Below are 27565 nucleotides of genomic sequence, written 5' to 3'. Positions count from 1 at the left end.
GTGGAACCATCTCCAGAACTGGTTCCGGAGTTCCCAGCTCCAAGAGAAAGCCATTTGAGGACATGAGTTTCCCTTACCCACTGCTCACTGACCCTCCCTGTCACCATACCCAGCCCAGTCCTAGTTCTCCGAGTACATCAGCCTGAACTACGGCAAGGAGAACGATCACCGAGTTTCTAGTCTTTTCCGTGGAGGAAAGCAATCTCTGGGTGATCACTGTGCTGAACTGATTAATATCACTACATTTAAAATGCAAAGGTAGCTTTAACTCAGTTTATTAGTTCCTAAAGCCAAACTGCGCAGCTCTTCTTTGGGGAAAACTGCAGCCCAGAGAAAGGTCACCAACTGTTGACTCATGACCACATATAGACGGAAGAGTTCTGAAAACTCTGGATTAAACGAAAAGAACTGTAGTTGATCTGTACCAATCTGCACTGCATTTAGTGAAGAGATTTTCACTGCATTTAGTGAAAATTTAGGGATTTTCACATTTTAAAAATTATTTTAATTAAAACATTAGAAATCAAATTATCAAATTATGACTGAGGTGAAAAAGTTACATTTCTTCCTGCAGCACCCAGGCAGTGAGAACCCTTAGGTTTCAGAACAGCGGGATTCAATGATAGGCTGACCGCAATCATGTCTGAAATTCAAAAGAGAAACCAATGAGAAGACTTTGATAGAAGTAACTGTGATACAACATCTAATATTAAAATGGAAAAGCTACTTTAAATAATAAAATAACTGCAACATTAATGATAAATTAATGAAAACATTAAGTTTAAATTATAATGAAATAGTCTAAGGGTGTAAGTATCAATAACATTATTTATATAATCTGTGCTTAGACTACTAATACTGAATTATGCAGTAATTCCTGAAAGTAATTATACCTTATTAATACCAAATTATGAAGTAATACTAATATATTCTACATTACTAACTTATTAGTCTGATATAATACTTAATGTCAATAAAATTTTAACGGAATGTTTTCTAAGTTTCCCAGAAATATTTATATAGAAGTTGTGTGAGGTATTGTTTGGCCAACAAAGAAAACAATGTTTAAAGTGTTGGCATTTTCCAGTTAATGATTCTTTTAAGTATTTGTTTAGAGAAGTTTTAGGCTTACCACAAAATTGAGAGAAAGGTACAGATATTTTTCATCTATTGCCTGACTCTATACATGCACAGCACCCGCCCCCCCCCCCTTATCAACACCATTTGCCAGAGGGGTACGTCTTTTGTTTTTTACCAAGGATAGCCCTACACTGACACATCATCACCCAGAGTCCACAGTTTACCTCACGGTCACTCTTGGTTGTACAGTCTATGGGTTTGGACAAATGTATAATGACATAGATCCATCGTACAACATCATTCAGAATATTTTCACTGCCCTAAAAATCCTCAGTGCTGATCAAATTTTTAAAAACTGTGTATTTGCAAAAAAAAAAAAAAAAAAAAGGAATACCAGGAAGTTCTATTTTAATGTCCTTTCATTTTCCACATAATAAAATCATTATTATTCACTTTACATTAATGAAGAATTCCTAATATTGATTCATGTTCTCACATGAAGTGTTAAGTGGTTTGCACTATGGCATACTGTAAATATATCATTTTCTGCTAAAGAGCAGTTTATTTGAATATTCAAATAACTACCCACTAAACTATTTTAATTGAAAACATTCAGCCTATGCCATAAAATATTTGCTGTGTTTATACTAATTTCAAATTTCATATTAATTGCTTGCATCTCAATGTAATTTATACATTATGCCATTTTAATTGTTTTAGAAGTTTCCTCTGAACATTCACAGTTCTGTAGTGTTTGAGTGAGCCCAGCATGAAATGTGGCTAGATGACAGACCCTAAGATAGAGCTTAAAACAGAATTATTTTACTTTCTGCATGACTGGAACATAAGAATCTCCATATTTCATATGAACCAGCAATATACATCACGCATAAGTTACGAGACTCATCTATATTTTTACATTACCCTAGTTCTCTAAAAACCAAGATGTAATAGATTTCCAACATCAACTTTTAATATGTTTTTAAAATATGGTGATTCCTATATAATAGTGGCAATAACAAAATACCATTGTGTTCCTGTATTATGCTAGAGTGATCATTCAACAGGATTTAGTACTTACTCATATCTTCCCCTTGTTATTCTCCTGAATCAAATTAAAAAGCCAGAGGAGTCTGGGAAATAGAAAGGAGGTCTGTCTACTTAGAGGAGAAAATTGCCACTGAGCCCCAAAAAGCAGGAGAAAAACTAGTTCCGTGAAGATAAATGTAAATCCTACAGACTTTTCTGTAGGAGACTCAGCCCAGCAAGCTCAGAGGAGAGTGACTCCCAAGTCAACCTAGCATCCCAGGTACGTGACGTGGACATGCCCACGAGCACACCGGCTCCTCTGCTCTCTCCAGTCAGGGCCGATGTGCAGTGTCCTTTCATTCTGTTACATCATGTACAGTTTACCCATCAATTTTCAGAGTAAAAGCCAAGGTTTTTAGTTTTTATTTTGACTACTTTTCACTGTCATGAATGTTCCATACAAAATGATTTTCATGGAAGAAATCTTTATCAATTCACTTACTATTTGGAATATTCTCAAATGTAACATGGGGGGGGGGCACTGTGACACACTGAGTGTGGCTCACTGCTCAGCCTTTCTACTTCCCACCCTCTCCAAGCTGGCATCTGGCAGTGACAAAGTCGCAACACCAGCCTTAAATCCCACAGCACTGGCATTTCAGGCAGTTGTTCGGGACTGAGCTGGTGCACAGAGCTGGCAGAGCAGAGCTGGAAGGCAGGAGCAAACACGTGCTCTTTTTTAAAACAATTTTTAATGTTTTTATTTTTGAGAGAAAGAGAGACAGAGCACGAGTGGGGGAGGGTCAGAGAGAGGAGGACACACAGAATCCGAAGCAGATTCCAGGCTCTGAGCTGTCAGCACAGAGCCGGACGCAGGGCTAGAACTAATGCACCAGGAGATGATGACCTGAGCCGCAGTCGGACGTTTAACAGGCTGAGCCCCCAGGCACCTCTCAAACATGTGTTCTTGACGCAAGGGAAGGTGAGGGCCACCAGGGAGGGATCATCCCTAAGGAGAACAGACCACGGCTCACTGGCTGCCTGGACACTGGCTCATCCCTTTGCTGAAGGTCACTGTTACCCCAAGGCCAGCTCCCCTACCCTTCAGTCAAGCTTACATGGCTCCATTATCTTCTGCCAGGTTTTATTCCACTTCTGTTTTTACCAGAGACCTAGAGTCCAGAACGAATAGCCTGAATGTTCCAGCTCACCTCTGCCCCTGCTTCTCTCTAAATTGTATGAGCAGGAAGCAAACCATGCCATCCCCAGACTGGTCTGGACCCTCAGCCAGGTCATGGTGTGCTCCTGGTGAACATAACCAATCACGCAGAACAGCAACATCATCTCAGGCCGTTATGTGACAAACCTTGATGACAGATCAAGAGGAAGACAATTCCACCCAGCTGTCATGTCCAGACACAAACTAGAGACATCATCCAAGCCACAAAATACCAACTCCTTACCCCTCTCAGCCTATATAAGTGATCGCTGCTTCTTTACAAGATACAGCTGTAGTCTTATTCTATTCATACCTCCAGAGAGAGAAGGTTTCATAAGACACCAGTTAAACAATTATCCCTGCTTTCTGACAGAAAATATCTAGATCTTCTTCTAACTTTTAACTGCCCCCCGAAATCAACTAACACAAGTGAAAATCAGCTCGTTCTAAGACCTTCTTACTGAGAATTTCCAAAGTTCCATTTTGAAACTTGTCTCTAAATGAAAGGAGTGACGAATCCAATTTTTGTTCAATCGCAGGCACGTTTCGGACAGTCTTTAGCTGGAGGTCACTGACAGCTGTGTATAAAGTATGAACATCTGCATGTGCGTAAAGGCATACACACTTTATTTTACAAACCCGGATCTGTGTTCTCAATGTTTAAACACACTATCACAATGCACGGTCAGTAAGCTGAGCTGAATGCCCCCCATGAGGACTGGCACAAAGACTGCCAGCCGTCGTGGGGCCACGATAAGCTGCTGGTTGTGGACGTGTGCGTGAGCAGTGGCGCAAAAACGTGGAATGGAGAATTTGCCATCATTAGTTGAAGCCCTGGAGCGACAGGAACAAAGAAAAGGTGTTCACGGCCGTGTGTGTGCCACAGGTCCCCATCCATCAAGGCACTACTCAGTGAGGCAGATGAAGGGGTATCACGGTGTCAGGAGACCCGGAAGAAACTGAGCTCTTGCGAGGCTGTGGCCCCTGCCCGTGGGTCTTCACTCCCCACCCACGGTCCTCTGTTAGGTTTCCTGCCTGACGTCAAGTGTGCGACAACCCATCTGCAGCTGTGGAGTCTGGGATGGGATTCTCACAAAGCCAAGAATGGGAACCGTGAGGCAGATGCTCTTGGCTGAGGTGACGGATGGGTCAGTGAGTCAAATTTCAATCAGGCTGTTCCACAGGCTCCGCTTGCACCCGCATCACATCTCTGCAGAATTCAAGGTGCACCTTCCACGAGAGAACAGCCGAAAGGTGTGTCATGACTGTCTCTACATTTGGTAGCCATGCACACAAAAGATGCCAGTCTCTTAAGCAACTTCCCGCCAAATCCCACACATCCCGGTATTACGACCTTGCTCTCTGGTGCTGAGTCCCCCTCTGGCCAACACCTAAAGGAAACAGGCCAGCGAAAGGAGTTCAGGGTTGCTCCTGTTTTACTCACCCCTCTCATTCCTGAGGAGGAGCCCCAGAGGAAAGTCCGATGCAATGACTTCAAGGAGAGAAGGAACTCTTCCGGGAGCGCTGGAGCAAACTCCCAAGATGAGGAGGGCAAGGCCGGGTGCACAGGGGCCAAGCCTGCTGCCCTCAGGTTCCTCAGCCCCACTGCTTTGTCTGCAGCCGCGGGGACGCTCTGTGTCCTGCTGAGCTCTCTCGTCTCCCAGGTCACAGGTCACCCCCAGGATTCGGGTTCTGTAGCTGGTGTCATCCTTTTCAACTGGGATACGATTCACGTTCCATAAAATTCACCCTTTAAACTGTGACTTTCTTTTAGCATATTCACTAAGCTGTGAAGCCATCACCAATTACAAAACATTTTTATCATCTGCCAAGAATCCCCATCCTCATTAGCAGAAACTCTGCATCCTCCCTCCTCCCTGTCACTGGCAACCACTACTCCACTTTGTTTCCGTGGACCTGCCTCTTCTGGGTATTTCATATAAATAGATTTACATGAGAAGTATCTTTCATGTCTGTCCTCTTTCACTTAATAGAAAGCTTTCAAGGTTCATCAGTGTAAGAGCATGTATTTAGCATTTCATCCTTTCTCAAATAGCTGAGTAACATTCCACTGTTCAAGTATGGCACGTTTTGCTTTTTCATTCAACTTATGGGCATTTAGGTTGTTTCCACTTTTCAGCTATTATGAAAACTGCTAAGAACACTCACACGTACATTTTTGCATGAACCTATGTTCTCATTTATGGATAGGTCAGCAGAAGCTGAAATGCTGAGTATATGGTAACTCTATCTTCTTGAAGGACAGCCAGGCTGTATTCCAAATGTGACATTCCCACTTGGAAAGGATGAGAGTTCAATGTTCCATATCCTCTCACTTTCCACCGTCTTTGCATGAACCATCCTAGTGGCAGTGCGGTGCTACCCCTTTACAGTTTTGATTTGCATTTCCCTAATGACCATTGACTTTGAGGATCTTCTTGTTATTCCTACTGGTTGCTTTTATGTCTTCCTTGCAAAAGATCTATTCAAGTTTTTTGCCCATTTTTAATTTTGATTTCTAGATAATTTTTGAGTTGTACAAATTCTTTATGCATTCTGGATACTACTCTCTCTTCAGATCTCTGATTTGCAACTAATTTTCTCCCCTTGTGTGGGATGTCTTTCAACTTTATTAGCGTCCTTTGAAGCACATTTTCATTTTGATGAAGTCCAATTTATCAGTTTTATTTGGTTGCACATGCTTATGATACTGCCTAATCTGAGAACACAAATATATGTATTTTTAAGTTTATTTTTTTTAAGTCATCTCTACACCCATTGTGGGGCTCAAACTCATGACCTCGAGATCAAGTCACATGCTCTTCTGAGCCCACCACGTGCTCCCAAGAACACAAATTTTTATGTCTTTGTTTTCTTCTAAGAGTTTTGTGATGTTAGCTCTTATATTTAGCTATTTTACCCATGTGAGGGATTTTTTTTTTTTTGCATATTAGGTAGGAGTACAATTTCTTTTCTTTGTATGTGGATGTCCAGTTACTTCAGGACCATTTATTAAAATAACTATATTGTTGGAACCCCTATCAAAAATAAATTGACTATACATGTGAGGATTTACTTCTGAACTCTTAATTCTAGCCCATTAATCTAGAAGTCTATTCATACTCCAGCACTAGAGTCTTGATTAATGTCTCTTTGTGGTAAGATGTGAAAGTGGGACGTGTGAACACTCTAATTTTTTTTTTCTTTCAAGGCTGCTTTTTCTGGGTCCTTGGATCTCCACGTGCATTTCACGGTCAGCTGCAACTGTGATAAAGATTACACTGAATCTGTAGGTCTGGGCGTGCTGCCATCTGATATTAAATCTTCCAACCCATAATCACTTTCAATTAGGCCATTTAAATATTTCATGGTCTATTTCATTTCTTTCAAAATATTTTGAGTACAGATCTACCTGTGTTAAATGTATTTTAAGCATTCCATTCTTTTGGTACTAACATAAATGTTATTAATTTTCCGCTCTCTAGGATTCAGTTCTGGCTCATGCATTGCTTTTTAGCTGTCTTAGCTTGCTACTTTCCTCAGCTTTGTCTTCTATGAAACTCATTTGTGTAGAGTATGAGCCACTTGTTCACCAGAATTCCCCAAAACGGTGTTTCCTTCCATGTTCTAATGGTGGGATTTAGTTTACGTGGTATTATTCTTTTTGTTTTCATTTTTTAGGAACACTCCACAAGTGACGTTTAGTCTTTCTCAGTGATTTACACCAGGAACCACATGATGTCAATGTTTTTCATTATGATGTCAATTATTTTTCATCGATGTTTCAGTTACATGCTTAAAGTGTTTACCTAACATTAACCTTTTTCACTAAGGTAGTTTCAAGTGGTGTTTTTCCTACCATTCCCTCTGCATTTTTTAGCCAGTATTCTACTGTGATGTTTCACTTCCTGCCACATATGAAGACACGTATGTATATGTGTATGAATATGTTAATCTTTCAAAGTGCTAAAAAAATCCATTATTTTTGTTTTTTATTTTGATGATATGGTTGTCCCAAATGTGGCCATAGGAGCCCCTTCAGTCTGCCCCCTATTTCCTTTTCACCTGTCCACTCTCCTTTTGTACCTCCTTACTTTCCAGCAAAAGATACCTTAGACTCATCTGTACTTTCTCTACTCAATACCAATCTTGCATTTGCCCACCTCAATCAACCCCTTCTCCAAGAAAGCCTAGCTCCAATTAGTGAGAAGAAAATTTAGAAACCAGTAATTGAGTGATATTTGTCATTGCAACTGAGGTGTCCCTCCCTACTTCTAGGCCCTTTCAGGGCACAGGACACATGTCTGCACACATGCACAAGAACACAGATTGTCAATTCATGATAATTAAGTCTAATTCCAATCCAAATGCCCTGAAACTTATCTTCTCCTTTCTCAAGTATCTGTATCTCCATTTTCTATTACCAGGTAAACTTTTGGCTGAAAAACACCTAAATATATTTAATCGCACACTCAGTCATACATTAAAAATAAAAACTTTAAAAACTGCTACACTCACACCACTGAAAAAAATCATCAAATCAAGTAGGCATTAAGAATAATTTGCAAGTATTGTTGCATTTCACTTGAGTGTATAAAAACACTGTGCTCAAAAATTACTTGAATTTGGGTATTTTTTTAATTTATTTTCTATGATTATGGTAGTTATTTGATAAAAAGTTAGGCTCGTTTGTTTTCCAATTTTTCCCCACTCATCCTTTTCACTTAATTTCCTTGCTGGTACAGCAAACGTTCCCAAACCAAGCTTCCAAACAGAAGTGTTCTCAGAAGTGTCTTCCTCCTCCTCCCACTTCCTCGATACTCCTCTCCACTCCCTATATTTTACTTTTATTAATTATCCTCCCTTCACTTTTTCAAGACCAGCAGCAGACTGTCTCTGGCTTCACGTCTCTCTGACATGCTGTTTCTGACCTGCAGATCTTGTTCAAAAAGGCTCACCTGATTAGGTTATGCTTATTCAGGAGAAACGTCCTTGGGATCACCTTATAGACAACCAATTCGAGACCTTAACCACATCTGCAAAACCCCTTCCCCACTGCCACATGATGAGAATGATATTCTATCACATTCAAAGGTCCAGAACAGAAGCAAAGGAAAGAAATTATACAGGTGGGAACACTAACGGGTATAATCTTGGGGGCAAACTTTGAATACTGCCTCAAAATTACTGTTGAGCCTCTTCCAACCCAGAGAGTCTGAGGCTGTAATATATAAGGAATAACCGCTTGGGGGTTTAGCAGAAAGTGCTGGGAGAGAAGAAAAAGACTTCAATTCCACCCAGACCATCTACCATGGTCCCAATCCCTCACCTCAGAGCTGGACCCCTATTTCCCCTCAGTGTATCCCATACTCCCCCATCCTATCCTTTAACCTACATTAACCCTCCCTACCTGGACCCTCTTTCTGAGACCTGTGCACACCGTGGATCACCAATACCTGTCCCAAAGCGCTGCTCTGGTCACTTCCAGTGGCTTGGCCTATGACTTTGAGTCTACCTGGAGATTCCCTCTTGTGCATCCTCATTCAGTAACTTGGCTCTTACGCCTTTCCCTCTTTTCTGCTTTCGTCAACACCTAAGGCCACCAAATGCTCCCTTCAATCTACCCTGCTCCAACATCACCTGGCACCTCATATGCCAACCATGCACCTATAGCTGCCTCCTCACCCGCTTGTACTCACTTCTCCCTCTGCCCATGTTTATCCTACCCCAACCGGGCCCTGGTCTCCTGGCCTCACATCCCCACTCTCTCCTCCTCTGTTCTGTTCGAGGTAAGAATGACTGTGGCTGTGCAAGTAGGAAAATGTGGACAGGTTGGACATTTTAAAAAGAGGAGTACTGTTTTAACACTGGACTTTATTCACAAACCAAATGTTTATTCTTGCATGTTTGTATTAATTTTTACCATGTACATGTATTTTTAAACCTGGATTTATTTCTGAGCAGCAGGCAAAAGTTTATTAGAGTATAAGATTAGAAAAGAAGAATAAAAGGAAAGTTCTCTTTATAGAGAGGGGACATTCAAAAGTGAATGCCCCTCAACACTGATACATGTAAATCACATTATTTTCTATTATGATCTTTCAGCGTATTTAGGTTATTTTATGATTGACTCATGTCTGTAATTATGGTCAAAGCTGCATAAAAATATAAAGTGAACAACATATTAGCCTTTTGGGGAACAATTTTTACTAATTTCAAGTACTGATCTATTGAAAGGATTTAATTTTTATTGTTACAAATTCTTCATTAAACATTCATGGATCACAACACAAATCTCTATTTTCATCTTACATTGTTTGTAATAGGCCATCTGGCAAAGGTCTGAATACTCTGATGAAGTGTGGGTTATAGGTTTCTCTAGGTAGAGTTTTTTTGTAGTCTCTGCCGTAGCATTTGCTCATGGCGCTTAAAGAACAGATTGCGTGTGATGGCACGTTGTGAAGGCACAGTGACTGTGTGCATACAGTTCTCCCTCTGTGAGCTCTCTGGGGTGGTTAGAGTGGAGTACAAAGGCAGTCCTGCCTCACATTTATCATACGGGTTCTTTCATGCGAACTGAGGTCAGAGACTGATGAAGGCTTTTCCATTCTATGTGATTATTTTAACTAAAGGGTAAGACGTTTACCTAGACTTTGGCCACATTCATTTCATACACAGGGCTCCTCTCTGGTGTAAAATTACTCATGCTGTTTAAGGTGACAATTTTGACGAAAAAATTCCTATTAGTTCTCTTCAGTTTGACTTCTTTTATGTTGACTGAAGGAGGAAGGATGATAGAAACTTTTTCCACATTTATCACAGATGTGGGCTTTCTCTCCCCTGTGACTTATTTTGTGTGAATAGAAGTTAGCATTCTGGCTGGAGTGTTTCCTATATTTGTTGTATTTATCGGGTTTCTCTCCTCTGTGGGTTCTCTGGTGTATATAAACTGAAGTGATCCAATGGAACCCTTTCCCACATTCTTTACATGTATAAGGTTTCTTTCCTGTGTGGATTTCTTTGGTGTGAGTCAAACTTAGCCTTCTGGCTGAAGCATTTCCCGCATTCATTACATTTGTAGGGTTTGTCTCCAGTGTGTGTCCTTTTGTGCACAGAAAGCGAAGTCCTCTGGCAGAATTCCTTCCCACATTCCTTACATTTATAGGGCTCCCCCCTCCCCACACACCACCATGTGATTTAGCACATACTGAGTCACCATGGATCTGTAAGGGAAAACTTCCCCACATTCATCATATTCATAGGTATCCTTTTTAGTGTGAAATCTCCGCTGTTCGAAGATGAGAGGCTGTTAAAGAATTTCTCACATACACTCGTTAATTCTTTTCTCTACACACGACTCCTACTTTGACCATGCAGTGAACATCTCCTGTTAAAATCTTCCCTGTGTTAGTTATACAGGCAATGCCTATTATTTTCTGCAATACAAAGAGATTTCCTTTTTCATAACATCTCAACTGCAGAGATATCAGATTTATTTGAAAGATTTCATTAGTTTCAAAGACTAGATGCATGAGCCATGTTTATGTTTGTCCTTTTAGAAGAACTCATGTGGTGTCTTTGAGCAATACCTTAATTTTTTCCCTAATTTCAAACTACCCAAAGCTCTCTGCTGAGCAGCATTTACTCAAATCACAGTTGTGTGCTGCATTCTAAAATCTGTCAGTCCCATATCATTAATGTTCAGGGAGGGTTCACCCCCTTGAAACTTACCACTGACATGCAATTAGATGGGTCCTTCCTGCAGACATCTTCTTGCCTCATAAGGCTACTTTTTCTGTCTAAAATAATGTAAATAAAATGAACTGCTAGTGTGCCTTAGAGGAAGAAAACTGTTGAAAACATGCAAGGCCTGTGTATGTTTCAAATACTGACTCTTCCACAGGGGAAAAATGTGAAAAGGAATATATCAGTGAGTTGAAAGGCATTTCAGGTAAGTGAAAACTATCAAGGGTTTTCAGGACATAAGATATCTGCTGTTGACATTTCCCTGTCCTGCTCTCCCTGTATCAGGATCTTCCCAGTGCTGAGCACACACAAGCCTGGAGCTCACCTGGAATCACGCCTTGGGGAAATCCTCTCCCTTCCCTCCACAGCTCCACTCCTTGCTGCAACTGGGAAATCACATCTGATTTGCAAACTTGATACCCTGTTTGTGGGGAGTAAAAGACATAGCGATTTTAGATCCTGTACAGAGAAACATGAATGATCTTTAATTTCAGGACAGGATACCAAGGAAGAACAAGGTGAACAACAAAGGAGAGCCCAGGGAAGAGCACCTTGAACACTGAAAATACTAAGGTCCTTCACCATAGCAAGAAGAACATCGTGACACCATGCCAACACAGGGAGATTTTCTTGTTGCTGATTTGCAGGACCAAGATCAAAGACAGAGTGAAGAATCTTTAGTGTTTTTCAACAAAGGAGAAATTACATGTTCCCACAGTAGAGTTAAATTAATTTTGAAAAATAAGATAAAAACAGAGAAGGAGGCAAACTATAAGAGACTCTTAAATACAGGAAACAAACAGAGTTGCTGGAGGAGAGTGGGGGTGGTGGTGGTAGACTCAGTGGGTAATGGGCATTGAGGAGGGCACTTGTTGGGATGAACACTGTTGTATGTAAGTGATGAAAAACTGGGTTCTACTCCTGAAACCAGTATTACACTGTATGTTAATTAACTTGAATTTAAATAAATAAATTAAAAATAAATAAAACAAGTACACAGAAGCTTCACCAGAACAACTTAATTTCTCTCTGAAAATAGGTAAAAGGCTAATAAAACATCGGGCACCTGAGTGGCTCAGTTGGTTAAGCGTCTGACTTAACTCAGGTCATGATCTCATGGTTTGTGAGTTCAAGCCCCACATCGGGATCTATGCTGACAGCTCAGAGCCCACTTTGGCTCCTCTGTGCCCTCCTCTCTCTGCCCTTCCTCTGCTTGCTCTCTCTCTCAAAAATAAACATTAAAAAAATAAGTAATAGGTATAATTTCCACAAACGGATTTTTAACTACCAGTTGACCATATAGAAAACAGTTATTTAGTAATATTTAGTGCTTTCATTCACTTAAAACATTCATTGAATTCCCAGCAGAGTCCTGGGCATTTACAGACCTAGAAGCAAGAAAGGCACAAAAGAGGGGTCAGGAAAACTATATTCTTTTGGGGTGACAAAATAGGTGTAGGTAAGTATAAGGAAAAACAAATTACATTCAAATAGTGTTAAGAACCATGAAAGAATCTGAATGAGGGCTGAGAGGGGAGGGATTAAGTGAAAGCTGGATACTTGCTGAATAAATTTATCAGTGTTGACAGACTCACCCACAGACACCAGATGACCGATGTTCTCCAGCATCACATCTCTGTACAGCTTCCTCTGGGATGCGTCCAGCAGGGCCCACTCTTCCTGGGTGAAGTCTACAGCTATATCCTTGAAGGTCACAGATTCCTAAAACATCAGAGACATTTTGGTGCAGCCAGGGCCTTCCCTATCAGGGGAGTATGCTGGACATGACAGTGCCGGAGATGAGTGGCTGTATACACAGAAACGTCAAAATCTGCCTGGGGTTCTAGTCACATGTTTCTCTATGCTGCCTCGTCATGTGTCTTTCACACACACTCACACTTTGTAAACATAACTTCATTACAAATGAGTGTCTCATGAGGTGCAGTGGAAATAACCTGGACACAACAGTGCCCACCTTTCTGCAGGACTGAATGGGGCTTCTAACAGAACTTGGACAAGCAAGTGTGGCCTCTCTCATCCCTACGCAACCCACATGCTCCTGAGAAGGCATAAGACATACAGTTCATAAGCAAAACCCCAAGGGACCTAAGACTGCTGTACATAAGGAATGTCCTACCCTGACCCTCCTGTGGTAAGGCTGTGCATTTCAATCTTCTCTGGGACCTCCGAGCCTTGGTTATCACTATCCCTCCTGTAACATGATCCTGTCTAAATGCTAATGGGTAAGGGAAGCCTCTCAATTGAACCTGATCTTTCTAGTCCTGCAAAATTTGCTACAGGACCCTAGGTTTAGTTCTATTATAATCCTTCTCAATGCACAACCCAAATTAGGAAAATATTCGCCAGAAATTTGTTTTCAAATTTGAACAAAGTTTAATTTCAAAGAGGGAAATTGGTTTGTTTGGAAAAAAAGTGGTAAGGAAAATTTTTCTATGCTTAAGTTATTAAAATGCTCAAGCAGAGTCTAGAAAAACTTTAGTAAGTTTAAAATTGGGGAAAATAAATAAATGATTGCTCATAGCTCTCTTGCCTCCCACCCCCAGTGTCAATGCTGCAGAGCCCTGCTCTGCAGTATCTGAAACCCTGGATGGATGGAACTCCCCTGAAGAAACACCTGCCTCTCTACAGGCCTGTAAACTTCTGCTCATTCTCATTTCTATCACCTGTATCACCACATGCCTAAGCCCACTGCAGACACTAACACACTTAATGAGTGAGTCACTTCTCAACTGAGGCCATGTGATGGATGAGAAGAAACAACTTTTCTCCAAGGACATACTTAAGGGGATGGGGAATGGAATACAGTAGTGCAATACTGGGTAGGGGATTATTTCTTGATCAAACCCGGACCTGCCACAAGCCTCTCTGAGTCCTGAAGTGTGACTGACATGGGGTGGGGGCACACAGAAGATCCAAGCCATGGAGAGAAATCTGCTCATCCCCTGGAAAAACAGGTGTCCATGAGAAGGAAGAACAAGTCCTACTCACCTGTGGTTGCATGGTCTAGAACTCAGTCGCTCCTCTCTTCCTGCGTATTCTCACCAAGGGACAGTCCAGTAACTAAGCAGACAAAGCTGAGGAAAGAGAAAGCACCCACGAGACTTGTCTTTTCCAATACTCCTAGATATGCCCATCTTGCAAATGCAAATCTTCACACGGTAACGACTTCCCCCTCCCCCAACCCAGTTCAACTCACACATACCTGCAGAGTAAACAAGAACAAACAGGGAAGGGGGCTCTCCTCTCCAAGAATCAACAATAAGAAGTCAATGATAAAGTCAACAATAAAGAAACTATTAATATCCCCGTTATAGAGATAGCAAAAGCATAGGGGTTTCTAGTTTAATTAGACTTGATACTCAGAGGTCTTAATTACATCTCTGGCACCAAAATCCTAGGAGATTCTGACTCCTGTCACATGGAGGTTGTTGTATCCAGAACTAAGGACACCATTTTGGAATTTCATATTTTATCATTCTTGGTGAGGTCCACTAGCATTGTTTTCTAACACCCATCTCAGCTCACGAGGGCCCCATACTCTCCCTCAGTCACCCTGCCTCCTCCACATGTGGGATTCAGGCAGTGTTAGTGCCTCAACCCACCTGTATCACTCACGGCCTTGGACATGTGGCGAAGCAACCATGGAATCTCTTTAAAGTTTGGCTGGAACACTTCAATGACCCAAGTCTTGTTCAAGTGTTCAGTGACTCTGCTATCATGCAAGTCTAGCACATACAACCCCTTGCACAGGAAAGAAGCAGGAGTATATATGTCACAATGCTACACGCTACAGATTGCTGCACAATCCCCACAGACCAGATAGGCTCATAAAATATAGACTGAGGGGTTTAGTTTTAGAGGTATCTTATTGACTTCTTGGGGCCTGGAGTTCTAGTTATTTTTATCAACAAGATTATGTCTGCATTTCATGATTTAAGTATATAAAAGAATTTGTCGTATCTAAAGTGCTACCTAAAACGATGTTTATAACTAAATATACTGCATCCACATTCACAACACGTCCAGCAAAGGATATGATTAAAACCCACTGACCTTGAGGACCTGGAAAGAGAAAACATCTACCTGTATTAATTGAGACTCTGTGCCAAAGCATAAGAGACTCTTAAAAACTGAGAACAAACTGAGGGTTGATGGGGGGTGGGAGGGAGGGAGGGGAGGATGGGTGATGGGCATGGAGGAGGGCACCTTTTGGGATGAGCACTGGGTGTTGTATGGAAACCAATTTGACAATAAATTTCATATATTGAAAAAAAGAGACTCTGTGAGTGGAATTTACATATATCTGCTTACATACATTGAACTTAATACTCAACAATAACTCTGCCTTTACAGATTACTTATACATTTAATGAGTTATATGCACTAGATTCAAAAAACTTTATTTATAGGACAAAACTACATGGCTACAAATTGACAGCTAGAATTTAAAATTAACTCTATATATGAATGTGAAATAACTAAAGAATTTCATCTTGAAGGACACCGGGACCAGTTTTACCTACGTATGTCACCGGTCAGATCAATGACCAGAGAGACTCTTCTCTCAAAACCTCCTCCTTTCAACTTGTTCACATAATTTCTCCCCATGCCCAGGATGTCCTACTACATGGGAACCTCCATCTTAGTGACCCTAATTTCCAAAATTAGCCTCCACCTCTAATTTGTATTGATCAGCGGAACATACACTTACTCATTCCAACATACACACACCAAGACCAACAATTCAAATGCCCTTTAGTTCTTTCCAACATCTACTACTCAAAACTCCAATTGCAGATGACTCCAATATCTCATAGTCTCATGGGTGCATCTGTCACAGATCACAACGAGGTGCTGAGCTGGTCTAAATACAGTGTCACAAATCTGCCAAAAGCTTTTTCTAAATATTTAGCACCTGACTTTGGCTTAACAATTGCTCTGCCATGCTTCATGAATGTGTTAATATTACCTGTGCTTTTCTAATCTCACAAAAAAGTCTCACCTTTTTCCTTAGTTTTCAAAAATGGTTTCATGTCCTACTGCAGAAATGAAACAGATAATTTGAAGAAATATTTCAGCTCACTGGCAAGAAACCTACAATTATTTCCCGAGTCCCAACCCATCAGTATTTCCACTCTTGTAAAAACTGAAAAGTCATCGCTATTCCTAATTAAATCCAACTTCTCCAATTGCATCCCCTTCTTTCCTACTTCCTCAAATATTTTATGTTCTTGATTATAAACCAAATTTCTTTTACCAGTAACCCCTTCATCACTTCCCCATCTATCTCCTTAAACTCATTTAGTCTCACCATTCATCAAAGAAAAACATCTAAACCAATTTATATCTAGCTGCTGATACACGACCTTTTCCCTTCAAAAGGAACCTGAAGAAATATTAAATATTTAGTAACAATTTCTTCACATTCTCTCACTTTGAATTACAAAAATTAGTTCTGATTTCCAAGTTAATAAATCTTGTTAAGATCAGTTATTCCCCCATGATTAAATCCAGTGAGTGTTTCTCGGCCTTTTACTTGGAATCAAAGCAGTACTGGCACATGACCTCTGTTTGGGAACTTTCTTTTTCTAGGCTTTTTTGACAATTCAGATTCCTAACTGCCTTTAAAACAGTCTAGGCACTCCTTCCAGAAGTCCTCTGCAAGGTGTTCCTTGAAAAACAGTGTTGAAATATCTCCGGGTTCAATTCTACCCCCTTTCTCTCCTCTTACAATACTGTCTTGGAAATCTCACAACACTCTTTCACTTGCTTCAATTTCTCCCATGGTTATTTCTAAACTGAAAACTAAAAACATACCTAGACTCCACTGCTGTGCTGTAATCCCCACCTGCATGTACTGTACGCATGTAAAAGGAAACAGATTTTGAAATGAAGCCATCAACTCTTCCACAATAAAAATTTCTTGTCTTCTAGTCTTCCAAGTCCAATAACAAATCCACCAGATATCCAAGGATTAATCTTTGACACTTTTGACACTTTTCAGAACCGCACAACTAAGCACTGCTGTCATCTCTACCCTGAGCACTGTTATCTTTCATTCTACCCTGGTATCTACATATATATGGCCACTTCATACTCGCTAGGTTTCAAATTGAGATTAAATGCCATTTCTTCAGAGACCCCTTCTTTAAACTACTACCTAAGTTCCTTAGGTAGTTTTGCTGCCTTGAGTAGAACCTGACTTTGCTTCCTTCAGGTTACTCATTAATTTCTTACTATGCATTCATTTATTTATTTGCTCCTTTCTTCATTGCCAAAATTACCTGCAGAAAAATCACCTGCAGCATTTTAAGCAAGGGTCTCTTTGATTATGATTTGTGAATTTACATAAATAAACAGAAATTCCATGTCCTCATCACCTAACCTACCCTCAGATGTGGTACTACAAATGGCCCCTGTCATTATAAACAATCATATTCATAATTAATAATTATGGCAAAATAAAGGAGATTGGATCTGATGGGGGAAATTTTTCTTCAATACTCACCAGAACCTAAGCACATGGAAAACCTGGGATATTGTGTGGCTACTGAGTATGCCATCACCACAGACCCAAGCTCAGAACTTCACTTACTTTAGGAATAGGCATATATTTATTTGTGGACTCACTCTGATATAGTTGGTAACTTCATCAGATTTATGATGCAATGGACAGACCTTGTTTACCTTGGATGTTAATTGAGATAAATATCACCAAAGAATAACTAGTTTAACAAACAAAATTTCCCCTCTAATTAATTAAATAATTTAGATACAGTTATGAAAAACTGAGTGATTCTTAAACCCTGTTTGTGTTCTAAAGGCACTGAAAGGCCTCACTACATTGTGGGTTTGGGCCTGTTCTGGCAAGTGCTACAGGGAAGTTTACAGCAAGATAATCAGCATTCACCAGTGGGTTTAGCCTACCAAAATAATTCTAGGGCTGCAGGCTTCAATGTGGCAATTCTACTTCTGAGTATTTTACGTGAGGGAAACAAAAACACTAACTCAAAAAGATATATGCCACCCTCATGTTCACTGCAGCATTATTTACAATAACCAAGCCATTGAAGCAAACTTAGTGTCTACCCATGGGTGAATGGATGATAAAGAAAATGCAGTATAGATACACACAATGGAATACTATTCAGCCATTAACAAAAAGGAAATCTTGCCATCTGGGACAATGTAGATGAACCTTACCAGCATTATACTAAGTGGAGTAAGTCAGACAAAGAAAGACAGACCTCACTTATACATGGAATCTTAAAAAACAAAACAACAACAAAAACAAAAACAAAACAAACAAAAAAACCCAAACCCATAGACACAGAGAACAGATTGGTCGTGGCTAGAGGCAGGGGGTAGGAGTGGGAAAAGTGGGTAAAGCTTGTCAAAGGCACGAAATTCCAGTTATAAAGGAAATAAGTAATGGGGATGAAATATACACCATGGTGACTATAGTTAATAATGTTGTATTACACATTTGGAAGTTGCTAAGAACAGATCTTAAAAGTCCTCATTATAAGAAAAAAATCTGGGGGCACCTGGGTGTCTCAGTCGGTCAAGCGTCCGGCTTCCGCTCAGGTCATGATCTCATGGCTCGTGAGTTCGAGCCCTGCGTCCAGCTCTGGGCTGACAGCTCGGAGCCTGGAGCCTGCTTCAGATTCTGTGTATCCTTCTCTCTCTGCCCCTCCCCTGCTCACATGCTGTCTCTCAAAAAATGAATAAACATTAAAAAAATTTTTTTAAAGAAAAAATCTGTAACTCTGTGATCATTTTGCAATATATACAAATATCAAATTATGTCGTATACCTGAAATCAATATATTGTTACTCTATCAAGTAAAAAAAGAAGTCTGAGAGGAAGGCAGAAAATGAGCTCTAGCCTTGGCTCATCTATACTTCTTTGTCCTTGGTTACATTCCTAAACCTAGAGTGAATCCTTGTTGTCCCCTTACTAGTCAGAACAGGCCCTATTTTTGAGCCTGGAAAGCTCCTTTGCACCTCTAAAGCTAGACTGCAGACCTTTCGTGGCTGTCTTTGGCACCTGGGGGACACCCCACTCCCTGGGCTCCGGGATGCACAGCTGACCCATGAACTGTTGTGGTAAGTAGCTAATTCAGGAACCTGCTCCTGTCACCTTCCTAACTGAGCGCCACCCCACGAGGTTAAACAGGTTAAGAGGCACTTTTGCAAGTACAGCATTATTGCCTTTCTAGAGCACCTTTCTGAGCTGGCAGCTGGTCTCCTGCTGCCTGATTTGAACTTATTTTCAAAAATTGAGAAGCACACTGGGGACATTTCTGAAATTAAAATGGGGGGCGGGCATGCGACGCGTTTATTCTCACACCTCTGATATATTCAAGAATCAGAACATTTTGACGGTTTCACTAAGTGCATATTTTTTTAAGGCCTTCCATGCCAAGGGTGCATATTTCAATACAAAGGAAGAGAAAACCAACCCAACGTGCAGCTCTCTGAGGCTATTTAGCTATGTCTTAAGGACTGTAAGTCAATACTACAAAATATTTAAAAATACTAGGACCTATCGGGATAAATGAGCCACAATTTAGAAGTGACGGGAGTAGAAGCACAATGCGTTTCAACGGATTTTTTTTAAAAAAATAAAATTTAGAATTCAGAGGTCTCAGAATATCTCTGCAATAAAGTAGAACAAACCATTCTGAAGAGATGGTAGGCGTCCTATTTTCATTGAGGACAACCTTTCCTTTCAAAATCCGTATTTTCCTTCCTTGCCTTTTTGTAAATATTGTATAAATTCGCCAGGGTCCTAGGCTTATTTCAGATCCACGTGTCACAGTGAGGTCCTACAAAAGACGTTTCGGTGACCCGACTTTTACTTAAAATGATCTACGACTGCCGCCGGGTCACGAGAAAACCTCAGTCGTGGCAAGACCTCACCCTGGATACGGGATAAGCTGTTTTAAGGGCGTTGTTTTAAAATACAGACACGGCAACTTCCTTGAGAGCCTGGAAAGTCCAATTATCATCAAGTCTCACCCGGATGTGGACAAAATACTGACATTTAAAATAACAGTCGTGCGTTTTAACACACCGACCTTTCTACATTTCGGTACTTTTCGAACTATGACACTTTCACTTTCTACCACAAACCGCCCCCCCCCCAAGTGAACGAAGGCCAGTGCAGCGTCGCACGCAGCACCCCATGCAGCCGCACACGGCACCCAACACAGCCTCACGCAGCCACCCACACGGCGCCCCACCCGCCCGCGGCCGGACGCGCCCTCCCCAGGCGCCTCTCGTGCCCCGGCCTCCGTTGAACGCCCCGACATTTTGTTCCGTCCTCTGCCCACGGCCCACGCGGTTTCCCCCTCCCCGGAGCCGCACCGGGGCCCCCCACACCCCCCGAGGCAATCCCGAATCCCTGCACCCGCCCACAGCATGCTGTGATTGCGACCCCACACGCCCCGGATGGACGGGCCCGCCCGGCAAACAGGCGCTGGGAAAAGCCTCCACGAGAAAGGGAAGAGGAAGGGAGACACGCGGGGCGGGCAACAGCGAGCTTTTTCAGAGAAACTTGCCGCAGCGGCCGCACAGGGACATCACTCACGGCAGATACGGGGCTCTCGTCCTCCGTGGCGTCGCCTCCTCCGTCGCCCCAGAGGGAACGCGTCTCGGAGCTCTCGTGCGGACGCAGCGTCGAGGGCAAGGGGCGCCACGCGCATGCGTTCCACGCTGGCCCAAGGCGGCGGGTCGGCGCGCCCCCTGCCGGCCTTCAGGGTGCAGCGCACAATGGAAGAGGGACCGGTCATTAGGGTGTTTGCATGGAGGGGCCAAGGGATCTCCAAGTTCAAGTGAAAATTCTTCTGATGTGTGCAGGGTGTGACTAGGATAGCAGAGTTAAGTGGAGTCCCAGAGAGCAGGGGTGGCCCCTACCTACTCGATAGGCTGAAGACCCCTATAGGCTGACGCCCACTGAGATTGAGACGGGAATGTTTTTGGTTGTGGTGATCCTGAGACCCAGACACGGAAAAGGCAAGGCACGTGCAGACATGTGGGGATGCCCCAAAGCAGTAGGGCCCGTGGGCAGAGGACCGTTTCTGATCCCCAGATCTGTTCCTAATCAGTAGGACTTAGGACCCTGCCCAGGTTCCTGTCTCTTCCTCCACCATGACCTGAGATTGAGGGTTTGCCAAGGGCTCCAGGAAAGAGGATCATAGAGGCTAAACCAACTGAAGTAAAATAAACCCATTTTAGGATACCTTCCTTTAGAAAATGTCACTTTTTAACATGTTTATTTTTAATGTTTATTTTTGAGACAGAGGGAGACAGAGTGTGAGTGCGGGAGGGGCAGAGAGAGAGGGAGACACAGAATCTGAAACAAGCTCCAGCCTCTGAGTTGTCAGCACAGAGCCCGATGCAGGGCTCAAACCCACGGATCATGAGATCATGACCTGAGCCGAAGTCAGACACTTAACCAAGTGAGCCACCCAGATGCCCCTAAAATGTTTATTTTTGAGAAAGAGAGATTGTGAGCGGGGGAGGGTCAGGGAGAGAGGAAGACACAAAATCGGAAGCAGGATCTAGGCTCCCTGCTGTCAGCGCAGAGCCCCACACAGGGCTCAAACTCACAAACCAGGAGATCATGACCTGAGCTGAAGTTGATGCTAAACTGACTGAGCCACCCAGGTGCCCCAGAAAATGTCATTTAAAAAAATGTCACGAGGAGGTTCAGGGATGGGTTAAAGAGGTGATGGGGATTCAGGGGTGCACGTGCTGTGATGGGCACAGGTGATGTATGGAAGTGTTGAATCACTATATTGTACACCTGAAACTAATATTAAACTGTATGTCAACTGAGATTAAAATAAAAACTTAAAGTAAAAAAAAGTGAAATAAATGTCACAAGGAAATTTGACTTTAAAAAATATGTGTAGATCGGGGGTCCTTGGTGGCTCAGTCAATTAAGCATCCGACTCATGACTCAGGTCATGATCTCATGGTTTGTGGGATCGATCCCTGCATCGGGCTCTGCCCTGAGCATGGAGCCTGCCTTAGATTCTCTGTTTCTCTCCTTCTTTCCCTGGCTCACATTCTCTCTAAACAAACAAACAAACAAACAAACAAAATACGTGTAGATTAGTTTTCCTAGAATAAAGAACCATTACCCTTCACTCATGTCATTGCCCACTTGGGAAAAGTGGGAGGAAACTCTAAAACGGTTCTGGAACATCTGGATGGTGCTGAAGGAAAATATATAAGCCGATCTTTCCTACAGAGGTATGGATCAAGTATTAATTGAAGTAACCAAAATGAAACCAATAGTAGATTTAAAATAATTTATTATAAACATTTTCTAAGTAATGAACAAATGCTTTATATATTTCCTTATTTATTTGAAACACACCCCCCCCCCAATTTGGAAAAAATAAAATGAAACTCTATGTGCCCTTAAGAGAGTTTCAAAAATTACCAACAATTAGCGGTGCTGTATAACTCATTCCAAACTCAGCTTGGTTGGTGAGTAGGTGGGGGGAAGAACCTAGATTCTTGAAAGCAAGCCTGGAATTATATTATTCTTTCCATAAATAATGCACTAGTGAGGAAAAAGTGATTGGATGTGAAAATACATCTGGAAAACCACCTGTCATTCAGGAACACTCTTAATATTAGTTCATTTGTGTGTGTGCGTGCATGTGTGTCATTCAGGGAGATGTGTCTCCTTGAAAGCCTGATGCAGGGACATTACCCCACTCCCCATCCTCTGAAGCCCCCGCCCTCATGCTTAACATTAAGGCTCTAGCACTTTCTCAGCCCTCCCTTCCCTGCTGCCCCTTTCGCCACCTGCTCTTCCCTATCACTTTCAGGTCAGGATTTATGAGATTGTGCTTTTTAGCCTGGAGCTGTTGACTAGCACCCAAATCGGTTCCTCTTTGCTGTGCATGGTGCTTCCAGTCCAGTAAGGGCTTATACAGGAGGGCAGGAAAAGCAGTTCCATGGTTCTGGGGCATACCTAGAAATACTGCAAATGCTCCAGAGGGTGGGGACCTCCTCTCTAGCCTCCCATACTTGTTCCATCCATTCCTGGTTCTCTATGGGTCTTAGGAAAATTTTCATTGAGCCTGATGGGCCATGGCTGCCCAGCCCCCCAGGTCTTACAGACAGGCACAAGTGGCTGCTGCTCCCAGGAGTGACTCATAATGTTTCTCAGAGGCTCAGGAAGGCCAAGATACCCTCACCAAGCTTCCACTGTCAAAATGACTACTCCAGGACCCCGGAAGGAAACTTGGAAAATTTGTGGATGCTCATATCAGTAAAGGGCACCAGGAGTGACCTGGAAGCATCTGTCAATTTGTATGTATTTTTGGGAAATCTCCATCATCCTCTTCAGTAAACCAGACACCCTTCCTGGATAGAGGTAATTGACTCAGGGTTTTCTATCAGCAGCAGCAACAATAATAAATCATAGTTGCTGTAATAATTATGACCATGGTGATTAACAACAATAATGACAATAGTCTTTATAATGGCAGCCATAATAATAATAATAACTAATAATAATAATTATTATATGGAAGAATAGACTATAAACCACCACAGTGTAGGAGAACATGAACTTTCAATGTGACAAGAAAGACAAAGACTTTAAGTAGTTTAAAATTACTTTCAAAATGTAAAAATGTTTCAATCTCCACAGACTGAAAACATGAGCCAGAGTAAAACTCCTCCTTGATAGGATGGTACAAGAAAATATCCTTATTTTGTAATCCCTATCAAAATAACATCAGCATTATTCACAGAGCTAGAAAAAACAATCCTAACATTTCTATGGAACCAGAAAAGACCCCGAGTAGCCAAAGCAATCTTGAAAACGAAAACCAAAGCGGGAAGCATCACAATCCCGGACTTCAAGCTAATTACAAAGCTGTAATCATCACGGCAGTATGGTACTGGCACAAAAACAGACACTCAGATCAATGGAACAGAATAGAAAACCCAGAAATGGACCCACGAATGTATGGCTAACTAATCTTTGACAAAGTAGGAAATAATATCCAATGGAATAAATACAGTCTCTTCACCAAATGGTGCTGGGAAAACTGGACAGTGACATGCAGAAAAATGAACCTGGACCACTTTCTTATACCATACACAAAAATAAACTCAAAATGGATGAAAGACCTGAAAGTAAGATAGGAAGCCATCAATATCCTCGAGGATAAAGAAGGAAAAAACCTCTTTGACCTTGGCTGCAGCAACTTCTTACTCAACACATCTCCAGAGGCAAGGGAAACAAAAGCAAAAATGAACTATTGGGACCTCATCAAAACAAAAAGCTTCTGCACAATGAAGAAACAATAAGCAAAGCTAAAAGGCAACCAATAGAATGGGAGAAGGTATTTGCAGGTGACATATCAGATAAAGGTTAGTATCCAAAATCTATAAAGAACTTATCAAACTCAACACCCAAAGAACAAATAATCCAGTGAAGAAATGGGCAAAAGACATGAATAGACACACTTCCAAAGAAGACATCCAGATGGCCAACTGACACATGAAAAAATGCTCACCATCACTCATCATCAGGGAAATACCACAGTGAGATACCACCTCACACCTGTCAGAATGGCTAACATTAACAACTTAGGCAACAATAGATGTTGGCGAGGATGCAGAGAAAGAGGATCTCTTTTGCACTGCTGGTGAGAATGCAAACTGGGTCAGCCATTCTGGAAAACAGCATGGATGTTCCTCAAAAAATTAAACCTAGAACTACCCCATGACCCAGCAATTGCACTACTAGATATTCATCCAAGGAATACAGATGTGTTGTTTTGAAGGGGCACATGCTCCCCAATGTGTATAGCAGCACTATCGACAAGAGCCAAAGTATGGAAAGAGCCCAAATGTCCATCGATGGATGAATGGATAAAGAAGAGGTGGTATATACACACAATGGAGTATTACTCGGCAGTCAAAAATGAAATCTTGCCATTTGCAACTACATGGATGAAACTAGAGGGTATTATGCTAAATGAAATAAGTCAGTCAGAGAAAGACAAATCTCATACGACTTCACTCATATGAAGAATTTAAGATACAAAACAGATGAGCATAATGGAAGGTAAGCAAAACTAATATAAAAACAGGGAGGGGGACAAAACATAAGAGACTCTTAAATACAGAGAACAAACAGAGGGTTGCTGGAGGGGTTGTGGGAGGGGGGATGGGCTCAATGGGTAAGGGGCATTAAGGAATCTACTCCTGAAATCATTGTTGCACTATATGCTAACTAATTTGGATGTAAATTTAAAAAATTAATTAATTAATTAGTTAATTAATTAATTAAAAACAAAAGAAAAGTCTATCTTTCTTCACTGAGATGGAATATGTGGTGCTCAATTGGTTTAGCAGCCAGAGAGACTGATTCACGCTGAAAACACAAGCAAGCCCACAACCAGCAAAACACCTGTGACTCTCCCTCAAAATAATAAACCTACTACTAATTAAGCATATTGGACAAAGACATTCAGTTTGACATCGTTGTAAGAGGTACAGAAAGGATACAAACATGTTAGCTGAGCACTGAGCAAGTAGTGAAATAATTTGAGGTTCACTTTTGCATGGCAACAATCATGTTAAGGAATGAACTGTGTCTCAGACAGAGGACCCAGAAAGCATTTCAGCCTGTGATTCTTTTCATTATTTTTAGAAGATTATGTATCGTAACATTATCAATCTTAACAATTTTGGATTAAACAGTTCAGTGATATTACATTCGTACTGTTGTCCAACCATTACCACCATCGACCACCTGAACTCTTTTCATTTTGCTAAACTGGAACTCTACCCATTATATGCAAACTCTCCGTTTCCCCCTCCCCCATCCCCTGGTGACCACCATTCTACCTTCTGTCTCTGTGAATTTGATTATTCCAGGCACCTCGTATAAGTGTAATCACACAGTATCTGCCTTTTTGTGACTGCCTGACATAGTTTAATGTCCTCCAGGTTTATGTGTGTTGCAACATGTGTCAGAATTTCCTTCCTTTCCTTTCTTTTAAGGCTGAATAATACTCCATTGTATGGATAGACCACATTTTGCTTATCAATTTATCTTTAGCCTATGATTTTAACTCACAAACATAATATGAATTGATGCTTCTAAAAAGTGTGGAGGTGTGTTAAATGAATGACGGCTGGCTCTAACTCTGTGTGTGGTGACAAATTTTTAGCTTGGATGAAATTTTTAGCTTGGATGAAATGGAGAGGGATTAGGAAAGAGAAGAAATATGAGATAAGTCCACCATCTCTACAGAAAGACATCACTTCGTACAAAAAAAAAAATCTCAAGCAGACAAACATTTTTCTAGAGGATCAGTCTGGCAAAGGAAGTCCTCCTCAGGGTTCTACTATCATATCATCACAGACGTGTCAATGCATCTAGAGGGGGACATGCAAAATTTCAGGAGGCTCCCTGGAGGAACACACTTTAACTCATACAGTGGGGACATAGAAGTGAGTGTGTGAATTGTAGGTCTTCTGGAGAATCCTTTATAATCATCATCAAAAAGTCTGACCCATTTTATGAAAAGAGAGACTATAGGGGTGCTTGGGTGGTTCAGTCAGTTAAGTGCACAACTCTTGATTTTGTCTCAAGTCATTATCTCACAGTTTCTGAGATTAAGCCCCATGTTGGGCTCTGCGCTGACAGTGCGGAGCCTGCTTGGGATTCTCTTTCTTCTTTTCTCTCTCTGCCCCTCCCCCACTCATGCACAAACACATTCTCTCTCTCTCTCTCTCTCTCTCTCTCTCTCTCTCTCTATCTCTCAAAATAAACAAACTTTAAAAAAAAGAGAGACTATAAAATGTAGTATGGCATCAACAAAAATAATTCATGATAACAAATTTACTGATAAAAAATTACAATAGTCATCATTAATAATATTAATTACACTGCTATTAATATGGGAAATACTGATAATTAAGCAAGTTGGGTGTAGAATCCCCTAAGTGAATGACAAAGTGACTGTACCAAGCTTTATGGGATGGACTGGGTTTAGAGCCCTAGGTCTGCACATGAAATCTGTTACATGAGGAAAAGGTGAACCACCAGAGGGGGAAAAAAGCCAGCCTGGAGGAGGGTCTGGGACAAATTCGAAAACTGCATGCAAATCCTATTGGGAGGGGAGAAGGGGGAGGGGGATCCTGAGTATGCTTGCAACAGGATGGCCACCAGATTTCATGAGTTTGGTCCCCATTGAAGCAGGCAGGACTGCATGCCCACACCGGCACAAAAAATCCCAGTGGCAAATGGACACTCAACCTGTCATTACTATTTTAGCCCCCACTGCTCAGGACTAGTTCTGCATTTTCTCCACTCAGCCCTTGGAGCTCCAGACTTCTCAGTTCACACCTTCAAGGTCACTTAAAAATATTTGCAGAGGATCAGACTGGACTGGGCTGTAGGAGGGTATCACCTAC

The 27565-nt window shown here is 41.6% G+C and overlaps 1 protein-coding gene across 5 annotated transcripts; it reads right to left on the bottom strand.

Annotated features, from left to right (window-relative positions):
- Positions 1 to 259: 259 nt before the first annotated feature.
- On the bottom strand, positions 260 to 20789 carry LOC122217336 (zinc finger protein 705A-like). Of its 5 annotated transcripts, XM_042934196.1 has the most exons (7): positions 20691 to 20789; positions 14698 to 14836; positions 14084 to 14169; positions 12670 to 12796; positions 11400 to 11495; positions 11060 to 11127; positions 260 to 643 (listed from the first exon to the last, which is right to left on the bottom strand). In XM_042934196.1, the coding sequence occupies exons 3-7, from the start codon at positions 14093 to 14095 to the stop codon at positions 638 to 640; spliced, it is 309 nt and encodes a 102-aa protein (XP_042790130.1). In that variant the 5' UTR covers positions 14096 to 14169; positions 14698 to 14836; positions 20691 to 20789; the 3' UTR covers positions 260 to 637. The 5 variants fall into 5 exon arrangements, with proteins under 5 accessions (XP_042790130.1, XP_042790125.1, XP_042790127.1 ...); XM_042934191.1 differs by lacking the exon at positions 11060 to 11127; XM_042934193.1 differs by lacking the exons at positions 11060 to 11127; positions 20691 to 20789 and adding an exon at positions 18643 to 18683.
- Between the last annotated feature and the right edge of the window lie 6776 nt (positions 20790 to 27565).

This window comes from Panthera leo, chromosome B1 (assembly GCF_018350215.1).
Source record: "Panthera leo isolate Ple1 chromosome B1, P.leo_Ple1_pat1.1, whole genome shotgun sequence".
Taxonomy (NCBI): Eukaryota; Metazoa; Chordata; class Mammalia; order Carnivora; family Felidae; genus Panthera; species Panthera leo.
The sequence above is the reverse complement of the archived record's forward strand: the minus strand, read 5'-3'. Positions and strand labels throughout refer to the sequence as shown.